The sequence below is a fragment of the Diuraphis noxia genome, unplaced genomic scaffold (genome assembly GCF_037042655.1).
Source record: "Diuraphis noxia isolate RWA-SAM2 unplaced genomic scaffold, SU_Dnox_SAM2 contig0001, whole genome shotgun sequence".
Classification (NCBI taxonomy): domain Eukaryota; kingdom Metazoa; phylum Arthropoda; class Insecta; order Hemiptera; family Aphididae; genus Diuraphis; species Diuraphis noxia.
The window spans coordinates 73,750,635-73,775,147 of NW_028301711.1; the positions used below are offsets into that span (position 1 = coordinate 73,750,635).

The window sequence follows — 24,513 nt, forward strand, 5'->3', positions numbered from 1 at the left end:
ACCTCACCCGCGAATCACGATTACGACGCGCAGGCCCAGTCAAGTAGACGATGGGCGTGGTTACGGCCTGCCGCGACGGCGGTGAGACGGTGCACTACGCCATCTCTTGAGCGTTGCATAAGTTTAACTTTTACCACAACAGCCTCTTAAGAGGACGCCACACCCGTATGGGCCGTATGTGTTGTCTCCGTCTAAGGGCCGATTTCACCAACTTAGTTGATCGCGGTTAACTAACCTTAATCACGATTAATATTGATAACCAGAGATTTTGGATTTCACCAAACCTGGTTAAGCGTAACCGCTGCGTAATCGTGAATCATGATTAAGAACTAACCGCCCAATTTCGACCGTTTATCGTTCTTAAGGTTAGTTTCCGGAGATATTGATAATAATGTTATCAATTATTAAAATATTTAAAAAATATTAACAAAATATTTTCTGTTTTGTGTGAGGATTTTGTATTTTGTTTAAACTTCAAGTGTTTTGTAAATGTGTTTTTTGGTTTCAAATATATTTATATTTTTACAAAATGCAACGAGCTCGTAAACGTGTGTTTCAACTTTGTTTTGAAAACGATGAAGACGACGAAGACGACTTCATAATTTTCGCTGTCCGCCGTCCAAGATGGATACGGGAAAGGGCCGAAGACTTCGATAGTCTGGATTTCATTACGAGGTACAGACTGACAAAACCCACAGTTTTGTCAATTCTGGAAAAAATAGAACATCATCTCGAGTATGAAACAGACAGGTCAGTCAGTGAAATTAGAGCTTATGATAACAAAAAGTCTTCAAAGTATAACAGTTTTTTTTTCTGACAGAAATAACTGTATATCCCCGATAAATCAGTTAGTATGCACTCTGCGATTTTATGCCACTGGATGCTTTCAAACCACTGCAGGGGATCTATGTGGCTTTAGTTCCTCAACAGTAAATAGGATAGTGCATAAAGTTAGTTGTACTACCTATTACGTCCTTGCGTTGTCAATATATTAAATTTCCTGGAACACCAGAAGAAATAAGACGGACCCAGTTAAATTTTTACAGAAGAGCCAAGTTCCCAAGAGTCATCGGTGCTATTGACTGTACCCATGTGAAGTTGTGGCAATCACCAGGTATTTACAAAAATAATTAATACTTATACCTGTTTTTCTTATTAGTAGGTACCAGTAATTACACCCGCTGACACAATTTTCTAACAATATAAATGTATTTATTTTATTGTTATTTTTACAATTATAGTTACATTTTACGTTGGTGGTCGTTCTTTCTGAATTGCAGGTGGAGAATCTGCTGAGCGTTTACGAAACCGCAAAGGGTATTTTTCGTTAAACGTTCAGGCGATATGCAACTCTAATTTAGAAGTAATGGATGTTGTTGCAAGATATGATGGAAGCACTCATGACTGCAGAATATTTCGAGAGTCAAAAAGAAGAGCTTTATTTGAGCAAGGAGGTTTACGAGTAAAACTGATGCGTGTTTTCCCTATCATCACTGCAACATTAGTGTTGCATAATATTGCTCGAAGAGCTGAAGAAGAAGTCCCCAGAGGCTTTGATATGATACTCCCTGCTCCTTGGGAAGAAATACTTGCCCAGGATAACATAGAAATTGAATATGCGCCAAACCTCATTAATCGAAGAGTAACACAGCAAAACAGTGGGCGGCAGGCGTTAATAGATGGTCACTTTGAAAGGTAAATTATGATTTAATATAATAATATTAATAAGTTGATTGCACAATCAGAATAATATTCATAGAAAATATAAGTACCTACATAATAGCTTTGAATTTGTAAGAAAATTAATTTTAGTACTATCAAATTTATTTTTAATTTTTTTGTTTGCCTTTATTCAATTTTTTCTTTTTTTTTTCGATATTTTATTTATTTTCCAACTATAGTTGGAAAATGTATAAAACAAAAAATGTACATTGCAATAGTTGGACACTCCCTAGCCATTGGTTGTGTTTAGTTAAATAAGTATTGACTATTGAGCTTAAAACGAGTAGAATAGGAATGATTTTTTATTGAAATGTTAGATAGGTATTTGTTTATTATTATTAATTACCAATTAACAAGTACCTATGAAGGTATTCAATATTGCAGTTGATATTTCAAAAATATAATAATAATATTGTGTGCGATAAAAACATTTTACTCAATTATTGTGTGATTGCATATCACATAATAAATTAACAAAAAATATTTGTATTAATAAATAATAATAGGATTTAAAAAAATGCATTACCTACATTTATCATGTATTAGTGAACAGTATAAAAATAATAGTTATTATAGTAGAGACTTGTAGTGCTATGAAATAGTTTCATAGTGCATACATTTTCACTTCATAATAATATAATCTATTCTATCAAATTAATGGTTTTAAAAAATCTTTAATCTAATTCACAAGTAGATCATATGTTTTATGTCTCATGATCACAGTGGTACAAATGTAGCAATTGCACTACTGTATTTGAAATGTGGTAGTGCAAGTTTATATTATTACACTAACAGAAAATCATAAAAATGTGTACACCAATAATTTCTATTTTCAAAAGTATACATTTGTTTTACAATTACAAGTATGTTTACGTATTAAATTGTAATTTTCGTACAAGTGTAGTGTTGTATCTATATCTTCAATTAGTTCAATGGTACAACTTAGTAAATATTTTTTTAACGATAATATTTCCATTTTAGACAATTGTCAATATACAGACCTAATTATATATAACTATATATTATGTCTTAAAAATAGAAGGGCAAACATTTTCACATTTTTTGTTAATACATTTACAAAATGTAAAATAAATAATTTAATTTTTAAATGAGTATTATTATTTTTTAATTGCAAAAATTTAAATGTGGTTTTCGACAAGGAACCTTCATAATAAGAAGAATTATTCTTAATGTTTTTGATATAATTAGTTATTTCAACTGTTTCAATTATGTCTAAAAAAAAAAAAAAAAATAGAATCATTAATATCATAATTTTTTATTGAGAGATCTTTCCAGTCACAATTTTTATATTTATTTTTGTTGATATTATTAGATGTTTGTTGAATATAATCTAGGTTTATTTTAGAGTACCATTGAATTATCTAACCTTTTTCTTGTTTTTTGTTTCAGATTAATCACACATCAACAAAATGATTAGTGTTAAGCAATACTCACCTACAACATGTTTTTAAAAATAATAATATAAAATATGATCTCTGGTATCTTTGTTCTGAGGTATAACATATTTTATTAAACATAGTTATAAAAACAAAAAATTAAAATGTATAACATAAGAATAATTTATCTCTGGTAATCTGTTTATGTGGCTTATAACTTTAATTATATTTATGTTATCAAAAAAATAACGACGCTATGACACAGATAATGTTCTTACCTACGCGTTGTGGAATTTTGGCAATTCTTCTATAAATACAAAGGGAATAAAGTTGTCCCGCGCTAAACAGATTTTGCCATGTTATACGTTTGTAAGACAGAGACAACACATGCCGGTGTGGCGTCCTGGCATAGGCAACGTAGGCATCAAAAACATTTTTTTTAAAGGCAGCGTTTTTGACGTCATTATGAAAAAATTTAAAATATATAATATATATTATTTAATAATAATAATAATTATATTATTATATATTATATAAAAACACATATCATTGTTAAATCAATACATTCATCACTTCGTTCAGAATCTAAAAAAGTAAAAACTGTACATTATTATTTTAAGATTTAATTTTAACATTGTATTATCGTGCTTATCATTAAATATTTCAAAAACAATTTATCAATTGAACAAATCTAAACATTTTTACAAGAATATCGTATACTGATGAAAACGTTGAAAAAATTCTAAAAAAAAGCAAGAGAATTGGCTAATGAATTGGATGTTGAAGATAGTTTTCCATTGGAACAAGTTTGAACTCGGCAAAAAATAACACATTTTGTATATGAATCATTAAATCCCGTGATGATCCAGTAGTAGATCTCCTACAAAATTTTAAAATTAACTTTTACTATCACATATTAGTTACAGCTATTCTGTTGTATAACGACAGATTTGTCCAACTCGAAGGCCATGGCCAATTGTAATTTTTTTTGATTTCCTTACATTATATCTAATAGAGGTGTTCCGGGTACCCGATATCATATTCAGTTCCCGACTAATAATCGTTACCTGGCGAATTATTAAAAGTTGCTTGGACAGTACCCAGTACCCGGTGATTTTTACCCCAGAATACCTGGTACCCGGAAAAAAAATAACTCGTTAAGTATCTTAGTTAAAAGTAAATTAAATTTAACTTTTTAACTCGTTAATGCCCAGCCCTGGTTGTGGAAAAATGAAACATATAAAAATATTACAGAAATTACCAATACGGTGTGTTGTCGTCACAACACTACAATAAAATAATGATGAGCTCTATATAGGCATTAGGCATATGGCCCGTCGACAACCGACGCACGCGCACACATGACACATCACAACATATTTATACACATTTAGATTATTGTGTAGTCTGTGTGTTATGCAGCCCCATGCAACTCACATTATTTAACACGATAATAAATGTGCAGTTGATGTCCGGGACCCAGCCAGGTAGCGCGCTATACTTGTCAAAGTTTGTAATTCATAAAAAAAACTATAATGTCAAAACATAGGTATTTTAATTTATTATTATAGTTTAAAATTTCTAAGATGTACAAAATTTGGATAATTTTTAATTTTTAGCATTTTCCTTGACTTTTTATTGATTGGATTGCCTTGTATACTGTCTTAAACGCATATTAATATAATATTTTATTGTAAACGATATTACATAATCTTTATGTTCAGTACATGGAAATGTGAAAGAACCATACTGAGTAATCAAACCATCAAAAATTAATATCATATATATTAGATTTATGTTTGTGTTAAATGTTAATAATTCAATGTTATAATAAAATACTAAATAAAGCTACCAAAAATAAAATTATATAGATAATTTTAATTGATTTTTATGTTAAATAATGTATTTATTATTATTTAACAACACTGTTTTGCTATAATTTTTAGTATTTCTGATTATAGTATTTATGTACCTACTTAATACTTGATGAGTTAATAGTATAATCAAATAGGAATTAAATTAGTTTTTTTTCTAATATACTTACTTAAATAGGTAATTTAATATACTTATATAAATTAAATACTATTTTTAAATATGTATTTAGAATATTTTTACAACAGTTTTATTGATATTTACCAGTTCAGAACTATTAGATTTTAATTCTAGATAATTAGGAGAATTTTGTATAAGAGGTAAGGCCATAACTTCATCAACACTATCATCGAGACTAGAAAGGCTCTTGACTAGTAGAGGAGTAGCTCCTTCCTTTAAAATTGTCTACAAGAAGAAATATCATAATTTATTACATGATTTTTCTTAATCATTGTCATAAGTACTTACCCTAGAACTAGAACTACTGTTTATTTGTTTTTGATGACCAACTTTCAATGCGCTTTTTAGTGACACGAAATGTAGGTACATTCAAAGTAAAACAATTGCAAAATGAACATCTTTTTGGCATTGTTACAAACTTACAACTTATAAGTTTAAGATCACAGTTAAAAAAATAATTATGGAGGTATAAAATATTGCACACCTCGATTAATTGTCTAGAATCTTGATTAATATCAAATACTAGGTTATTTGTTAATATCAATAATATCATGAACATATTATAAATAAATAATAAATATATATAATTTGGTATATACTATATATATAAAATTTATATGCCTAAATAATGATTAATATCCCGGCTAGTTCGTAGACTATTTTTTATAGTTAATATTAAGAGTGTCATTAATGGGTGGCAGGGTGGCTGCTCTCATCAAACGTAACATGTACTATATAATTTATTGTAAACTGTTTTTATTATTAATATTAATTGTTTTGATACCTTATATATATTCTGTTTCACATTTATTCATTGTGCCTAAGGTATAGATTGTAAATTTCTTTTAAAAATAAAAATAAAAAAAATGTTATATTGCAGTGGCATAGATATCAACTACCAAGTTCCACAAATAGAGCGCGCCACATGACAGGGTCCTAGACACTATAGCCGGGTCTACACGATGAATAATCTGGCCCTTACTCTCGCAAGAGTCGCTATCGTGATAGTAGCTCTCAACTATTACGATATGTATGATAGTGCGAGAGTAAGGGCCATGGACTAAGATATCTTAGTCCATGGTAAGGGCCAGTTGTACCGTCAACGGTTAAACAGCTGATAACAGATATTTAACCGTGCAAATTCAGCCGATTAAACTCCGGTTAACTTTAATCAGAGACGGTACAACTGGCCCTGACTAGTACTAAGTTGTTAACTAGTATTCTGTCACGGTCTTAGACCCATACACAGTCAAGACATAATATAGTGTATACTGTAATAGTGAATCATATTTTCTTCAACACGTCGCCTTAATTTTTTAACATGAACAACAAGTAAGTTTGGTACCCTATTTATTTAATATGTTCAAATAATATTAAAGTCGTATTATATATTTAAGGAATTACTTTTCACCAGCATCTGCAGCGGCATCATGTTTATTAGATCATGATTATAGTATTCAAACTACAGAATCAAATTATGTCGATGAAGAAACTATTTTTGAAAAATCAATTGAAATTGATGATGAGACACTGGACCCTAGTTATATTATTGATTCATTGGATAATGTAAGTATGGTATCAATAGATTTGGATCCTGTTATGAATTCTACTAATATTCATAATGTACCTGATGAAACCATGTCAAAATCCCGAAAACTAAGTAAAAAAGATTTGTTAGAAATGAATTCCAAAAGAGAACTGGCAAAAATTGAAAAAGCCAAAATTAAACATCCATTCAGGGATATAACTTGTACAGATTCTTGTAGAATGCAGTGTCATAGCGAAGAACTGTCTCTGAATCATAGACAAAGCATTTGGACAGATTTCTGGTCTCAATGTTATACCGATAGAAGAAAATTTTTAGCTAAATCAATAACTATTAAACCTATAAAACGTCGTACTGTAGTTAGTTCTAAGGACAATTTCAACAGAAACACATCTCGATTGTATCACCTACCTACAGGGCACCTTCATGATCAAATTCGGGTTTGTAAATCAACATTTTTGAACACTTTTGGTTATTCAAATGACTCAATTGTGACTGAACTTTGTAAATACTTAAAAGATGTTAACAATAATCCTTGTTCATCAAAAGTAAAAGAAAATAGAGGTCTACACAATAATTCAAAAATGTTTGACAGACAAGTAGTAATTGACCATATTAAAACTTTCAAGCCTTGTAGTAGTCACTACCGAAGGCACAATGCCCCTAATATATTGTATTTACCTCGAGAATTAACAGTGAATAAAATGTACTTGGATTTTTGCACACAAAATGGAAAATGTATCTCACAAGAATCATATAGAAGTGTTCTAAAAATGTTAAATATTTCACTAAAAAAACCTAACTCAGATAAGTGTGAAGATTGTTTTACTTTCATGAACGAAATTGAAAATTCACAAGTTGAAGATGAAATAGAAGTGATAAAAACTAAGCTGGAAAAACATAAATCAAAAGCATCAAAAGCAAATTACTTGTACAAAATGGATGCTAATATAAATATAATAACAACCAGAGTATATTCTATGGATCTTCAAAAAGTTCTTTTGCTTCCAATTCTACCAGAATCAAAGACATGTTTTTTTACTAGTAGACTTGTTGTCTTTAATGAAACATTTGCTTCTTTAAAACCAAAAGGGAATAGCATTTGTGTACTCTGGCATGAAGCAATAGCAGGAAGAAAGGGTGAAAATATTACAGACTCTATATTAGCCCTAATCGAACATGAAAGGGATGCGATTGATTTTATATTTTGGTGTGACAATTGTACAGGTCAAAATAAGAATTGGATTCTATTTACAGCATTAGTTTGTATTTTAAATTCCAATCATAATTCTGTAGAAAGTGTAACTTTAAAATATTTAACAAAAGGTCACACTCATATGTCAGCAGATGGAGTACATGGAAATATAGAAACAAAAATAAAGAAAGTTAGAAATATTTACGATTATGATGACCTAAAAAATACAATTAAAGCTAGCAGGCAGAATTTAGATATAATTGATCAAAAAAAATTCAGACAATGGACAAGTAAAAAAAGAACTACAAACATTAAATCTGACCCACTTAAAAATTTTAAACTAGGTGATATAGTAATGGCTAAATTTAAAAGAGGTTCTGTTACAATGTTTTATTCAACTGACTTTGATAATGAAATTCTTCAGGAACTGGACTTTTTACAAAAAAAATTCATAAAAAACATTACCAGTTATGAGCCAAACATAATTATACAAAACAGAGGAATACCTCCAACTAAAAAAAAAGATATAATTGAAAAATTAGTCCCATTGATGCCAGCTAATAGAGAACTATTTTGGACTGAACTTCCAGTCTCGTTGACTTCAACTGACTTGGTTGAAAATATTGATTTGTCTGATACTTTCATTAATGAATGTAATTAATAATTAGTAATTTTTAAAATGTTTTAGGTAGTTAATAGTTTGATATACAGACATTATAATTATGTAAATATTTGATATTTTAAATTTTTATAATTATGAGTTATTTATTGTTTCTACTAAATTAAAATATTGAAAGCTGTGTTTTTTAATATTTAAATAAGTTTATAATATGTTCATGATATTTTTATTGAAAATAAGTTGTTGTTTAAATTTGCAAAGACTGCCAAAATGTAACATTGTCAATTTATTAATTAATTGTGATACTTTTATGATTATGAGTTATTTATTGTTTCTACTAAATTAAAATATTGAAAGCTGTGTTTTTTAATATTTAAATAAGTTTATAATATGTTCATGATATTTTTATTGAAAATAAGTTGTTTTTTAAATTTGCAAAGACTGCCAAAATGTAACATTGTCAATTTATTAATTAATTGTGATACTTTTATGATTATGAGTTATTTATTGTTTCTAATAAATTAAAATATTGAAAGCTGTGTTTTTTAATATTTAAATAAGTTTATAATATGTTCATGATATTTTTATTGAAAATAAGTTGTTGTTTAAATTTGCAAAGACTGCCAAAATGTAACACTGTCAATTGATTCATTCATTGTGATACTTTTAAAATGTTTCAATTATAAATAAAGACTGCTTATTATAACAATATGTTAACATAATATTTGTTATGGCTATTTACTTTAATAATATAAACTCATATTAAACAATTAAATTATCACTTATAATTTAATATTAGAGTTTTATTCAGATTTAATATCATTTATTTATGTTTTGAAAACCAAAATTAAAACACAGTAAAAGCCATTGCTGTGTTTTTAATTTTATCATACTATTTTATTTTCTACCATTATCAAAATCAAAACAAAGTAACTGTCTTAACTCCTTGACAAACAGAAAATGACAAATTATTGATATCAAAAAATGTAGAAAATGGTCCTAATTCATTGATAAGTGAGGTTTCAGGTTTAAATTTTATGAGATAGATAGCGGCCTTTTGGTATTTACTGATATTGCTCTCCTGTAAAATGTTGTCAAACGTAGTTACTGTGTTATGTTTTTGGACAGCCGAGTTGTACCATCCACGGTTAAACGGAATCCGTGTGTTCCTAAATTCATCATCTAATCTAGTGGTCAGCGGATTGTTCAGTGGATTGATAATAATTTAGGAACGCTTTTTTTGTTAAAACGCTGAAACATGTTGGTTAATTCTTTTAACCGCAGTAACCAGAATTATTATAATTGTCTTATCAATTGTGTGGTTCATTGATATTTTATATCAAAATATTTTTACTGTAATTATACTAATAAAGCATTTAATTGAATTAATTTAATTAAATCAGAATTCAGAATGAATAATAATTTAGTGTTATTATTTAGTTTAAATCACCTACAAAATATAAATAAATCTTTAGATAAAAAGAAAAAGTTATTAATTCAACTGATCTCGAAAAATGCGAAAACTCGTATCACAAATTTCATGTTAGTGACAAGTTTATAATATGATGACATTGATTTTAAAAGTCATTTCAGAGAAATTCACGAGAAATTCAGTAGAGGTAACTAAATTACATTTACCTATATAATATTTATAATATTATTACTAGAAAATACTTCATGTTTACTATTTATTATTATTTTTTATATAATTTGTAATATAGGTCTTAATGTGTAAAATGCAACCTTTGTATAAGTCTCACAATATAAAAGCAGGAAGACCTGGGATTGATTTTCAGAAAGCTACTCTAATGACTATTTGGTACTTAAGTAACACTGAGACATTTCGGTAATTAACAAAAATTATTTATTTTGGTAGGTATTATTTAATAATATTTATTTTTGTTGACCATTTTACAGTCAAGTTGGTGATCGTTTCGGGTTAAATAGAGGGAATGCGTGTCGTACTATACATAAAATATATGTACGTGCACTGTCAAACCTTCTTGATGAATTCATAATATGGCCTAGAGGAAGTTCAGAAACAAGTAGATCATGATTTTTTGTAATCATTAACATAATTTAATTCAATTGTTTTTGTTTAAGAAACTGTACAAGATTTTAAAAACTTACGAATTAATTATGTACCAAATTCTATTGGATGTATTGACGGCTGCCATATACGCATGCATTCAGCAAAAGCTAAAAGGAGTGACTATACCAACCGCGAAATGTTCCAGTCAATTGTTCTACTGGTATAAATTATATTTAAGAAAAAACCTAATTATTTATTTTTAAATTCTTAGGCTGTTTGTAATGGTATCCGGACATTTCCCCCCCGGCTGTTTTCGGCGTAGTAGGACATTTTCCCCCGATAAATTTTTGGATGTGGACATTTTCCCCCCGTATTTTTTTCTATTATTTACCTTCAAATATAAAATTATTATCTTTAACACATATTTTTAGCTTTTGTTCATATTTATTTTTTTTATTTTTGTAAAAACTGTACGTTAACTAAAAAGTCTCTAATCTTAATTTCAATAAAAAAAAAAATGAATAATATTTAAAACAAGTTAAGTAAAAATATAATTTTGAATAGATTGTCTAAATAATATAATATAGTACAATACAACTGGCCAAAAAATCCGACATAAAAATAAAAAAAGATTGTATAAACAGTATATAATTAGTAATTAAAAATCCGACTTAAAAATAAAAAAAGATTGTATAAACAAAATATAATTAATAACTAAAAATGTCGACATAAAAATGATACAGTTTGTAAAAAATTCTTTATTTCTGATTCATTGGTTATTCCTAAACACATATTTTTTAGTCTTTTTTCATATTTAATCTTTTTTTTTGTAAAAACTGTACCCGTTTGAATATTTAATAATTTAATATTTGCTAGTGAATTTGATCTCTGAAGTGCTTCAATGAACATCCAAATATTTGGATGCTGAGTTCTTATCAAACTTTTAAATTTATTATTGAAACCTTCACTTAAATTATTTGTTCTACCTGTATTTTTCTTTGTAGCATTATGTACATTCCATAAATAAGGTGGAAATATCGGTGAAGACCGCCATAATGACAAACCATTTGATTTTGTAGTAGTTCTCTTGTAAGTTCCATTGACGTATGTTCTATCAAAGTACAACAATAGTTCATCAATATCTGGACCATTGAGGTCATTTGATAAATCATACAGCACAGACATACCTAACCAATAAATACAACAAAATATATATTATAAATTATAATAGAAGTAATGGTAATAATATTATTAACATAATATATAATATTACATACCTTTCTTAACATATTTCAGAGGCAATAAAGCTAAACCTTTCAACATGCCAACTATTTGACGAACATTTTCATTTTCCTTATATTTTGTAGCCAATCCTATGTTTTGAACTTTACGCCAAATACTTTTAGAAAGAAACAACATTGAATATTAACGTCGACAAATACTAATTTAATAGCTTGAATCATGGATTGTTCAAAGTCAATACTTATAGTTTTTAATTTCAACTCAGACAACATACTTCTAAGTGTTGATAAAAGTTCAACGTAGATATCTTTAGTTTTTCTTTGTAATAAAGCATAAACACGCGGAACCGATGTGTTTTTAATACATGCATGAATTATGTATACTTGATAAAATTCTTTAGGACAAGTAAAAAATGTTCCATCCATACACCATTTGACCGATTTTAAAAACTCTAACATTCCTTCTGGAGATGCAAAAACAATTATTCGATTGGTATTGTTTTCATTATCAAATAATAAAAACGGTTTTGGTTCGGGCCCTCCCGTAGTAGTCCAAATACCATTTATTTTTAATTCCGATAAAGGGCATAGCGAAGGATACTTTTTATTTCGAATTCTTCTTAGTGATCTTTTGACCGATTTTTCTTCTGTTAATAAAATCATTGCTTCGTTTGATAAATTAGACGGTTCTACTGCGAAAAGTCTGGAAGGAGTATCAAAATTGTCTTGGTCCTTAGTATTCATATTCAACATGACTTTTGTTACTTCTACTTGGACTGGTGGATGGTTCTCGTGTCCAATATTTTTTAATACATTGACAATCATTTGATCAGTTGTTACACTACCTTTACAATTTTTCTTTTTCTTTTCCACACACTCCCATCTAATTTTGTTATTGGCAAGATTTTTTTGTTTTGTATACATATAGTCTTTAAAAACAATTTTTAAACCTCCTCTGTTTGTTTTAAGAATTTGTATTTTATCCATGATCACAAAACAAAAATGTACAACAATAATTCTTATTTTAAAATGTATATAACCACTATAACCACTAAACCACTACTAAACTGCTTTGAACAGTTTTGATATAAAATATTGACTCAATCCTCATAACGATGTAAGATTGTATAGAATGTTATCTTAATAGTCTTAGTAACTGACTGAGGTTTGGACACAATTTTAGATTTCAATGTTAACCATCTAATTCAATATTAGTATACTACTATTTTACTTTTATTTAAAATTATATTTTTACTTAACTTGTTTTAAATATTATTTATTTAATATTTTTTTTATTGAAATTAAGATTAAAGACTTTTTAGTTAACGTACAGTTTTTACAAAAATAAAAAAAATAAATATGAACAAAAGCTAAAAAATATGTGTTAAGGATAATAATTTTATATTCGAAGGTAAATAATAGAAAAAAATACGGTGGGAAAACGTCCGCATCCAAAAATTTATCGGGGGAAAATGTCCTACTACGCCGAAAACAGCCGGGGGGAAAATGTCCGCCATTCGTTTGTAATGCTCATTTAGAGTTTATCTACATATTTTCTAGGTGGCCCGGGAGTTCGCATGATGCTAGAGTTTTTAAAAATTCTTTATTAAGAGAAACTTTAATAAACAATCCTCAAGAAATGATTTATAAAAATCTTCATATTCTTGGTGATTCTGCGTTTCCATTACTCGAGAACCTTTTAGTACCATACAAGGCTACCCACATATTGTCAGATAGAGAAAAATTATTCAATAAAAGATTAAGTTCAACTAGAGTGGTTATTGAATAAGCTTTTGGATTGTTACTAGGGCGTTTTCGAAGACTCAAGTAATGATTTTTAATTTAATATAGTTTATTATAAGTTTATTATGCAGTTTATTTAGTTTATAATGATATTAAATATAATAAAGGTACCAGAAGAAAACTAAAAACATTACTCAATTTTCAGGTCACTAGAATCAAAGTCAGTTGAATTAATGAGTCTTATTGTGACTGGTGCTTGTATTTTACATAATTTGGCTCTTAAGAACAATGACTTATTTGAGATTGAAGATAATGACCAAGACTTTGACATTCAAACTGATGAATTTCATCAAAATCTAGATGTTCCAATAGTAGTCACACAAAGAAATGGTATAGACAAAAGAAATGAATTGTCTCTTAGGTAATTTATTAAAAAAGTGGACTGTTTAATTTATTTGTATACTTTTTTCTAACACAAATATTTCTACTCTTTTGTTGTAGGTTTTTTGAAGATTGAGACATATATTACCTACATTTAAATCTAAATTTAAAACCAGGCTATCATGGAAACCAATTATTGTCCTAAATCTAATAATAATTATAAATAATTTAGATTATAATATATTTTATTATATTATTATTATATTTTATTTACAACAAAAACAATTGAATTATGTATTATGTACGTATTATGTATACATTTAAAATAAATTGTTTATTACTGTGTAAATATAAAACGAAAACAAAAACAAATAACTGAAAAAATTCTTAATAACAGATAGTATGAAACTCCATAACAAAATATAAATACCTTAATTTGTTTTATAAATTAGAATAACTATTAAACAAGTATTCAGTATACTTAAAACAATAAAAACTTTATTTATTCATTTTATCGAGTTTTGCTGTTTCTATTTTAATTAACATATCCATGAAATCTTTTAATTTTTTTTGGAAATCATTTCGAGACTTTCGGTCCTCTTTCATTTCTTCTAAAAGCGTTTCCTGGAAAGTTTTTTTTTTCTTGATCTTAGGCATCACTTCTTTAAGTTCATCATCTGAACTGTCTTCAATACGTGTTGTCGATTTTGAATTTTGAAGAGACCTAGATGTGACAAATCCAGGTGTATCATATTTTGAATTTTTAGTGTTTGGTAGGGAACTTTCATTAAGAGTACTTTGCTTGGGTTTAACCGAGTCTTTTTTACCAAAATATTTGTTCATCAAGCTGTAGTACTCCCAGTTTATACAACCTTCTCTGGATTTGTTAGCTCTGCGGACATTGTCCCTAAATGTTGACATAAGGTTTCGAAATTTAATGTTGCAATTCGATCCTGAAACAGCAATTCCGCTTTCATTTAATTTGCTTGATATTTTATCCTAAATTTTATGGTTTTTTTTGTTGCTATTAAAGTCTTGCTCTGCATCTCCTCTGTTTTCTATAAGTAATTTTATAGCTCTTGCTGTCCAAACTTTAGTGTCTTGTACGTTCATAACTATATCTTTAGAGGACTGATTTAAATCTAGTGATATATCATAATTTGATGATGGTTTTACTGTAAATAATTTAATTTTATATTCATCAAAATATATCCATAATTTATTTATATATATTTAACCTAACCTAACCTATATATATAATATATATATGAACTGAGTAGGTCAAAGTATCATATAGTTAACTTTAAATCCATATTTATTTATGTATTATAATTAACTTATGCCCAATTGAGCAATTTAAACATACAATTGGTAAAAAATCAAAAATGTCAGGCTTTGCACTGAATATTAGTTAAATAAATGAAATATTTTGCCTGATTATTTTAAAGACTAATTGAAAATTTCTAATTTTATATTTCTAGATTAATTTAAACTCAGTTATATTTATCTTCATATTGTATATAAAATTCTTTTTATCTATGAGTACCTACCTGGTAATATATTTAAATAGACTAAAAAAAAATTTTAAGAAAAATTTGTTATTACGTAGTCTTAGAAAACCCAGACTCTATAGAGTAGAATTTTGCCTACGATTTCTAATAACAAATATAGTTTATATTTTTTAACTATTAGTATAAATGTACTAAGTAGGTAGGTTTTTTTATTGCAATAACTCATAACACATTAATACCTATTTAGAAACAACTATTATTTGGTTATTTGGTGTCTTATCTTAGTAATACAATAACAATAAATTATAAAAAAACACAAAAATCGATTATCAAGAGCGCATTTAGCTTTTCCAAATACACAAAATAAGCCCAACTGCGTTTTAGAATAAGCCATGTATAGGACTATTTGAAGCAAATGCTTCATGTCTGATATGGGTGAGACCTGATATTGGTAAGACCTTGAAAATACACAAAATATCTCAAATATATAATCTAATATCACTTTGGTGTAATATGAAGGGGATGGTGGTAAAAATATTTAAATATACAATTTACTTCAAAGACTCAAAATGTTTGATCCACCACTGCCTATAAGACGTATACAATTATAGTGGATACAGTTAGTGTAAAACAAAATATAGTTATAGAATAAATAAAATTGATACGTACTTGATATGATGGATTCTGATTTTTCATTTTTTTTTAAATGGGTTTGAATATTTTTTTAAATGAATTCATATTCCATTTTCCTAAAACAGGAGATTACTCTGTCATGTCATACACTGATACAGGTTTTTTTATTGTAATAATTGCATTATAAGTTTTCACCATTCAGGGATCTCAATACCAACGACTTCATTTTCCTTTAGTTCTACATGATCATCCATTAATAGAGATGCAATATTTGCAGTTAACAAATCATCACCCAAATCTGATAATAATGATAATTAAATATGAATATAATTCCAACTTTCTAAGACTAATAGTAAACTTACGCATGTCGAATGATGTACAAACTGTAACTATGTTTAAATATTTAACATAAATACATTCATCGTATTTGAAACGAATTTCTATATCATCCATATACATTTTAAGAGAAAACTACTCAACCGCTGCCTACAAAACGCGAGTGAACAACTGAAGACAGTAGGTACTACAGTAGAACTGTAGATGATGGATTTTAATTTACACAAAACCAAATAACAGAAATAGGTACATGTAAATAAACAATGGAAAAAATAATTTGAAATCAGAGTTATCAGTATTACAAATTTGGCGCGTCAATTCTTATCAAATCCATCGGGTTTCATTTCAGTCCATCCGTTGTAAAATAGCAGATTGCTGATAAGTCAATCAGCTTGATCACCTCCCCTCCAACGGATTGGCCATCTGCTGAAATTAGGTTAATCAGTCAAATCCAGCGGCTGACCAATCTGATGAATTTAGGAACACACGGAATCATCGTGTGCACCCGGCCTAACGCCTAAGGGCACATTACAGGTTCACGAGTCGCCAGACCTACAACTAGTCCAAGGCCCGTGGTATTATCTGTAACAATATGTAGATAACAAAGCTCGTTATCACGCCGTCTGCTCGTATGGAATTATTAGCACGATCACCGAAAATGTTTCATTTGATCATTTCGTTCCACAAACCACGACGTAATGCGAAATACGCGCAGTTTCTATATTATTAATTATTGTTTTGTTTTGTTGTCGGCGCCAATCGCCTCGTTATTGTATTGTTTTTTGTGGACGCGAATCTTCTCGAATATTAGATTTACACTTCACAGTTCACATTATATTTTTTACTTTTTTTTAGTTTGTTAGCTTAGCTTGCATCATTATTGTTTTTAAAGCCATGTGCGCTGATCGCCGTTCCGCGGACGTATCATTATTAAATTTTATTCGTCCCTAATCGCCACAAATATTTATTTATTATTGAAAGCTATTTTTTATTATATTTTATTCTCAACCTCTTAAAAGATTATATTTTTTTTTTCGTGTGTGTTTGTGTGATTTCTTATATACATCTAGGACCAGCTGGCCAGACTGCGCTCCACCAATTGTGAGTTTTATTTATTTATTATATTTAGTTATTGGGCCAGAAGGGTCGTATATTATTAGACTAGTCTGTTGGGCGCTAGAATGGACATATTATACTATTATACTAATAATTGTGTTAACCACAATATTGCTTCCGTGCGTACATGTTCATTTTTTTTCATATTATTTATATACATATATATATATATATATATATATATATATTATATACTGGATGTTCCAAATTTCATGTGACAACAGATTTCAGCATGATATATTTAAATTAGGAAAAAATTACCTATGAGAAAATCTTTTTGAATCATATAATCTATACCAATTTGATTTTAAATATTTTTTTATTAATTAGGATTGGTAGTTTTGAGGGGTAACTTTTAAAATTCAAATGGAAAACCTATATTTTTAAAATATGATTGGTGTTCAGAATTTCGACTGTTCGTTTACATTAATGTGTTCATAATTGAAGGAGCTATGGACATCTGAATATTGGCGTTAATTATAAAATGTCAACAGTAAATAATATTAAAAGTGCTACCATTATACGACCTTAATAATCTGGGTATCGAATTATCAATTTATTACAGTATACAGTAGTCAGTACAAAACGTATAATGGTTTATCCGTATATCATTTGATATTATAACCAATTACTGATTATTTTTATTTATGATGTAATTGCATTTCTTATCTGAGAAATGAAGAGTTTAGAATTTTAGATTATAATCCACGATCCAAGACTGTGGTCAAGCCGGTCAAGGTGTATTTAAAAAAATAATAATCTAAGACCATGATAATATTGTAATATAAATAAACACAGTTATTTCTTATAGACATTTTAAATTCAAATTGTGATTTTTTATTTCTTTATTTTAAATTAAATTAAATTTTTTAATTACATCTAGATTAGTATTCTTGCTCTACGATAAGAGGTATTACCTCAGTGTATAGAGCAAAGCTAGTAAAATTCATATGTTAACCATTCACTTTGTTCACATTTATCAACTACTAGCAATTAATTAATTAATTATTATTAAAAAAAAAAATTTGGACGAAATTGTATATTAAATCCAATAATATCGATTTTGGTTATTTTGTTGTGATTTAAAAATAAATATTATTTGTGGATATAAGAAACTTTTAAGAATATATTGACATATTGTTGTATTTTATACACACAATGACATTTTCAAATGTATTTTTTGGGGAAAAATGAATTTAACCTACTGTAGAAGATACTAATGCCTAATACTAACATTAATTACTTTAATCACAATAATATTATAAAATATGCCTATTGCCTACCTATAGTAATTTATAGACATACCGTCTCAAAATCTCGTTTTTCGTACACAATAATATTATATCATTGAATTCAAATTTAATACCATTCATTACAGTGACCTACTATTATTGTAACCTACTGTCAGCCTGGTCTGGCCGAACACAAGCCAGTCCCGCATTTTAAAATACCTAATCAGAAATCTAGGTTTTTATGTTTAATAATATTTTATAATATTACATACTTATTACTTATTAGATAATATTTTAATTTATTATTTCACCATTATAATATTAATAAATATATATTTTATACCAGCAGTGGCCCACCGGGAAATTTCCCGGTATCCCGGTCGTCCAGTCCGCCACTGGGTTAGTCCACCTATTCCAGAGACATTAGAAGAATGGGCTAACATCTTAGTTTCTGTGAATGGCAGCAACGATTATTGTGGTGTGATGGTACACATAATAGATTTTACCAGGGCCAACTGGATGTAATTCAGAGAGGGATGACAAGATTTGTGGGATTAGTGTTTTCAAATATTTCTCATCTAATTGTTAACAATGTACATTTGGCTTCAGTGTGTACATTCACTGCATTGATGGAACGTATCAAGTTCGACCAACTCACCCTCCAGATATTGCTCAGCTGATGTCTGTACTAATAATAGTGAACAATGTTGTAAGGTTTTTGGTAAACAATAATTTCTATTTGGCTTACTAAAAAATGTAAATAATTATATTGTGTTTTACAATTTTACTTTATAGGCAGTACCCATTATGCTCTTCTAACAGAATCTACCACACATTCCTACGATTGTTGCAATTTATTTGGAATGATTCGCAATTAAATTTAAATTTTGAGGAGTTGCAAGTCATTTCGGATTTTAAACAAGGCCTACCTAAGGGTAAGTATATAAAAAAGACATAATAATACATAGGTATTTTTATGAAATAATTTGATACACAATAAAAGTAAATGTTTCCCATGTCCAATTAATGTATAATACGATTCATTCGAAGTAACCGCATCATTAGACTATGCCATACCAATGCAGATGCCAGAAGGGTGGTTCGAATGGTAATATTTTGTTAAAATATAAATTTAAAACCAGAATAACAGTTATTTTTTTTTATAGTCAATGGCTTTACCGCATTTACCAGCTGAAACATTGACGTACAATGGAATCAATTTTTCAATGGAATTGGGGTTTAGAAACATTCAAAACTTAGGTAATAACACACGAACACTTGTCACTCACATAAAATTATGGTTGTTCTTCTTTTGAAATTATATTTAATCAATTATTGTTATAAATTTGATAGTGGAACAGCATGGTTTGAACAATAGTCTTAGTTCCTTAATGGCCTATTTTCAACACTATTGGATGGAAGTTGTTTGTGCACATAAGTTTACTGTCCATCGACTAACACGCAGAACCAACAATTTCATTGAGTCCTATCATGCAAGTTTATTGCGTCGAATGGGCCAACATCCAGCACTCTATGTGTTCTATAGTAAATACATCAATTTGAATCACACAATGTATAGTTCATTTTAAATTATAGATAATATAATTGATTTTTAGATCACCTCGGGGATATTGAACAACAGTCGTGGATTGATTTTTCTAGGGCTATAGATGGATTACCAGTAAGTTCTTTTTTCTCAACAATTTTTTATGTTAAACCACAATGTTCATACTTGAACAAAATTTATAAACAACACGGAAGATATATAAATAATATATTATATAAGATCAATATATTTCAAGCCTACGTTGTGTTAACTGCAAAACACTCCATTTTCAATATTATAAATTAATATATTTGTTTATATATAGGGTTGTGACAATGAATTTGCACACTCTCTCACTTATTTCTTAAAAATCAATTTTTTAAAACCACTGTAGTAGTATTGGCATAGTACATTCAGGATCAATTTTTTTATAGGGCTTGTTAATATTAATATTCAAATAAATATTACATTTTAGTTATTAAAATACTTACAAACCTAATGTTGAACGATGAACCGCAATGAAATCAATGCATTATTTTTAGGTTCGAATAACAACATCATCTGTGTATACGAGGAACATGGGTATTTTAAATGAAGCATGGCAGCATGTAGAAAGTGGTCGATATACATTGCAGGAATTTCAGAGACGTACTGCTCACACTGTGGAGCAAATTCTTTTAAATGAAATTGGTGAACCAATATTTAATGAGGGTGAGTTGAATTTTGAATTTATTGAAGTATCAACAATTTAACTAATTTCAGATAATTTTTGTTGTTATAAAAATTTATAGACAACTTACAAGATATCTTAATTAATATACAGCCATTGCCCATTCCTCGACTTCCTATTGGTGTCCAACAAGCTTCTCCAAAGAGCAGGACGAGGACGAAATGTTGTAATTCTTTTGGGTAAATTTCAATTAATTCACTAATAAATGTAATTATTTAGATAATGTAAAAGCCATGGTAAAATTATCAAAACTAATATTTTAAATGGCCTAATTACGGGGATGCATAAAAGTTTTTATTTATGAAAACGGAAAAAGCGACTTTGAATATGATTTAATTGGTCTTTTTTATTATTTTACCTATGAAAGCTTAGCACCTGCTGACATTTAATGTTATTACGACAATGTATATTTTGATTTTGAATGTTATTTTAGTTGATGTTCATGACAGACCAGCAATAGGTGGTAGAAGAGATCAAAGACGTGGGAGTTCTGAGACAGGGATGCATGGAATGCATTTTTTCAAAATATAAAAAATGATGGTAATAACTAAAGACCGGATTTTTAGGTTCTTAAAAGCTTAAAATATGATGCTAATATGCTCTAAAAAAACACTAAAATATTCTCTAAATATGCTTTAAACTTATAAATATGCAAATAATATGTTTTTTTTTTTTCGAAAATAGTTCAATAAAATAATAAATAACTTATGTACCATTCCTTTGGTAACGTAAAATATTTAATTATAAAAAATACAAAATAGTTCATAGATATATGAATATAATGAAATAGATATAAAAAAAACAAAACAAATTAATAAAAACAATATAATTCTTGCATGCCCTTTGGTAAAAGCTAAGTTATTTAAATATAAAAACATAAATTAGTTCATACTTAGTTACCTCAATGAATATAATGAAATATATATAAAAAAAACAAAACAAATTAATTAAAACTATATAGAACTTGCACTTTTATTATACGGATCTATCCACTGTTTATGTAAATATTTTAAGCTTTTATTATTTTTCGGCATTTAAAAAAATAAAAATGAATATTACAAATTTAACTAAATCGTCAGACATTAAACGTTAAAATAATAAACAATATAAAAGTAAAAATAAATGTATTATTAAAAATCATTCTTATCGCGTTATCAGTTATCAAATACGATCTATTATATTATAATCTATGGTACGATAATGGATTGAGAATAACGGAATGACCAACATTACCAATTTTATTACAAACAAGTCGATAATTGAATGATTTTTAATTTTTATCATTTTTATAATATGAAATATTTTTTTTCCTAGAAAAAATTGTTGTTGGAAAAATTACAAATCGATAAATTAACAATATATATGATATTTTTATGAACAATAATAGAAAATATTCTAAAATATGAAAAATAGGCTAAATATTCTCTTATGTCCAAAATATGCTTTAATATGCAAAATAAATTTTTTCCTGCGAACTCTGTGATGGATAAATCGTCCACATTTTTCACTCCCGTAAAGCTGCATAAAGCCAATAAAAATATGTAAAATCCTAAAGATCCGCTCTCTAGTAATAACCCATGCCTCATTAAGTGAATTTTTACTCTAAAAATTATGTATATAACATACTCAATATTACCTTAGTTTATTGAATAAAAACTACAAAGCAGTTCAATATTAATGTTTTTATCTTTGATTGCAGCCCACAATATACCTTAAGAAGACGTAGCACAACAACCCGCAAATCCAAACGAGCCAGTAATTTTTGGTAAGAAAAATAAATAAATAAACTACAAGCTACCATACCTAAAAAAGTTATTTATAAATGTTATATTTTACAGATACAATTGAAATATGCATCATTTGTGCGGACAATGAAGCAATGGTCACAATGATGCCCTGCAGATATATATTTTGCAATATTTGTGTATTGAGGCTAATACAAGAGCACAATGTAAGATGTCCAATTTGTAGATCGCAGTCAGAAAATTATGTAGGATTAGTGTTATAAAAAAAAAAATCTTACCTATTATTATTTACATTTGTATTTAATGTATATTATAAAATAAATGCCTATATTCTCTGTTAATCACATCCTTACTGATCTTTATTATAGAAAAGATAAGTTGATCAATTTCCATTTTTTTAAGTGTATTACTCCTAAAGTCCTAACAGCTAATATTTTGATCACATCATTCGAATCAATTGTATTTAATACATTTGTTTCAACATTCATTTAAATGAAACTTTCTAAAATGTCTTGTTTCAATATATTTCTCAAGTAGTTTATTATATATTTCAACTTAGAAAAACTTCTTTTACATCCTACTTGTGTCACGGATAATGTAAACATTAGTTTATAGGTATACTGGGATATGCATTTGTGTATGAGTTGTATTTCGCAAGCACTTCAAAGCAAAAATCTTACAAGAGGTATCCGTTAAAGAAGGTTTCACTGTATTTGTTTTTATTATTATTATAAATACGTTCCCGGCACGGTCGCGTGGGATAAAATCCACCGCCTGTGTTGTTACTGTGAGTACCTTATTATATATACATTATTCTAGATTTATATTATATTCATTTGTATTCTGGCCGACTGAGGCACATACATTTAATTTTTATACTCATTTGTATAATTTAGTCAACTGAGGCATATTATGTTATTATATTTACATTATTTTTTACTACACCAATTGTGATGTTATTTTACTGATTCATTGTATTTATTGTTTTTCAATTGTTAACATATTATATAATTTTTATTATTGTTATGCCAAACAGGCAATGAATATTTATTAAATTATATTCTCAACGAGGCAGTCTATTTGTTATTATTTCATTTTTATTTAATTAAATTATTAAAAAGTATACAGTCCACATATTATTATTTTATAAAACGACAAGGTTGTTCATCAACATTTTGGTAACCTTATGCGTTTACACTTGTAAAATACATAATAAGAGGATTTTTATTAGGATTAAGACATGCAAAATCTGTACATAGCTGTCCATGTTTTTCAAATGTTTTAAAACACAATTAGCAACAAGCCACAGTCACAATAGCCAATAAGAAAAGTCAAATAAAAATAATTACACCTGATAACATTTTTAATAATAATTGGTTTATACTATAGGGCAGGGGTGGCCACTAACCTTAACTTTGGAAGCCGCAAATTTATAAAGTTGATTCGAGGTGAGCCACACTTTGTAAAGCAATGTCTATAAAATAAAGATACATTTTTCATTTTAAAACAAATGAAGGAACATTTATTTACTTTTAATTTTAGTCTAGGTTTTGTTCAAGAGCCTCACGAAATTGATTTAAGAGGCTCGCGAGCCTCGTTGTGGCCACCCCTGCTATAGGGAATAGAGTAATAAGGATATGTAAAAGATACTATTATACTATTTATACTTACTTACTTTTTAATTTATACTGTTTATTTGTGAATTCCAAAAAAAAGAACAATTTTTAAAAATTTGA

The 24,513-nt window shown here is 28.0% G+C and overlaps 3 protein-coding genes and 3 pseudogenes across 9 annotated transcripts; 3 read left to right on the forward strand and 3 right to left on the reverse strand.

The window, feature by feature from the left end:
• The first annotated feature begins 877 nt into the window (after positions 1-877).
• Positions 878-3,237, forward strand: LOC149061638 (uncharacterized). Its single transcript, XM_089217824.1, has 3 exons — positions 878-1,114; positions 1,281-1,695; positions 3,133-3,237. The coding sequence occupies exons 2-3, from the start codon at positions 1,367-1,369 to the stop codon at positions 3,158-3,160; spliced, it is 357 nt and encodes a 118-aa protein (XP_089073950.1). The 5' UTR covers positions 878-1,114; positions 1,281-1,366; the 3' UTR covers positions 3,161-3,237.
• A 624-nt stretch (positions 3,238-3,861) lies between these two features.
• Positions 3,862-5,580, reverse strand: LOC149061639 (uncharacterized; annotated as a pseudogene).
• Positions 5,581-6,367: 787 nt separating this feature from the next.
• Positions 6,368-8,594, forward strand: LOC149061640 (uncharacterized). Its single transcript, XM_089217861.1, has 2 exons — positions 6,368-6,503; positions 6,569-8,594. Exons 1-2 carry the CDS (start codon positions 6,493-6,495, stop codon positions 8,571-8,573), a joined length of 2,016 nt encoding a protein of 671 aa, XP_089073987.1. The 5' UTR covers positions 6,368-6,492; the 3' UTR covers positions 8,574-8,594.
• A 2,937-nt stretch (positions 8,595-11,531) lies between these two features.
• Positions 11,532-12,226, reverse strand: LOC149061641 (uncharacterized; annotated as a pseudogene).
• Positions 12,227-14,426: 2,200 nt separating this feature from the next.
• Positions 14,427-16,155, reverse strand: LOC149061642 (uncharacterized; annotated as a pseudogene). Its single transcript, XR_016189302.1, has 2 exons — positions 16,109-16,155; positions 14,427-15,103 (listed from the first exon to the last, which is right to left on the reverse strand). The product of XR_016189302.1 is annotated as an uncharacterized LOC149061642 (transcript).
• Positions 16,156-16,862: 707 nt separating this feature from the next.
• Positions 16,863-23,116, forward strand: LOC107167638 (uncharacterized). Of its 6 annotated transcripts, none has more exons than XM_089217459.1 (11): positions 16,863-17,509; positions 19,103-19,477; positions 19,552-19,691; positions 19,807-19,864; positions 19,923-20,016; positions 20,110-20,301; positions 20,373-20,437; positions 20,845-21,013; positions 21,094-21,211; positions 22,732-22,797; positions 22,871-23,116. In XM_089217459.1, coding segments are annotated over exons 4-11 (708 nt in total). In that variant the 5' UTR covers positions 16,863-17,509; positions 19,103-19,477; positions 19,552-19,691; positions 19,807-19,861; the 3' UTR covers positions 22,872-23,116. The 6 variants fall into 6 exon arrangements, 5 of the variants coding, with proteins under 5 accessions (XP_089073585.1, XP_089073586.1, XP_089073582.1 ...); XM_089217460.1 differs by having other exon boundaries at positions 19,822-19,864; XR_016189768.1 differs by adding an exon at positions 21,466-21,572 and having other exon boundaries at positions 16,868-17,509; positions 19,552-19,864.
• Positions 23,117-24,513: the final 1,397 nt, after the last annotated feature.

Coding starts and splice junctions, on each gene's coding strand:
- LOC149061638 (XM_089217824.1), top strand. CDS start 1,367: ATGGATGTTGTTGCAAGATATGATGGAAGCACTCATGACTGCAGAATA. Junction 1,696..3,132: donor ATAGATGGTCACTTTGAAAG/GTAAATTATGAT, acceptor TTTTTGTTTCAG/ATTAATCACACATCAACAAA.
- LOC107167638 (XM_089217459.1), top strand. Junction 20,438..20,844: donor GGGCTATAGATGGATTACCA/GTAAGTTCTTTT, acceptor CATTATTTTTAG/GTTCGAATAACAACATCATC. Junction 21,014..21,093: donor TGAACCAATATTTAATGAGG/GTGAGTTGAATT, acceptor AAAAATTTATAG/ACAACTTACAAGATATCTTA.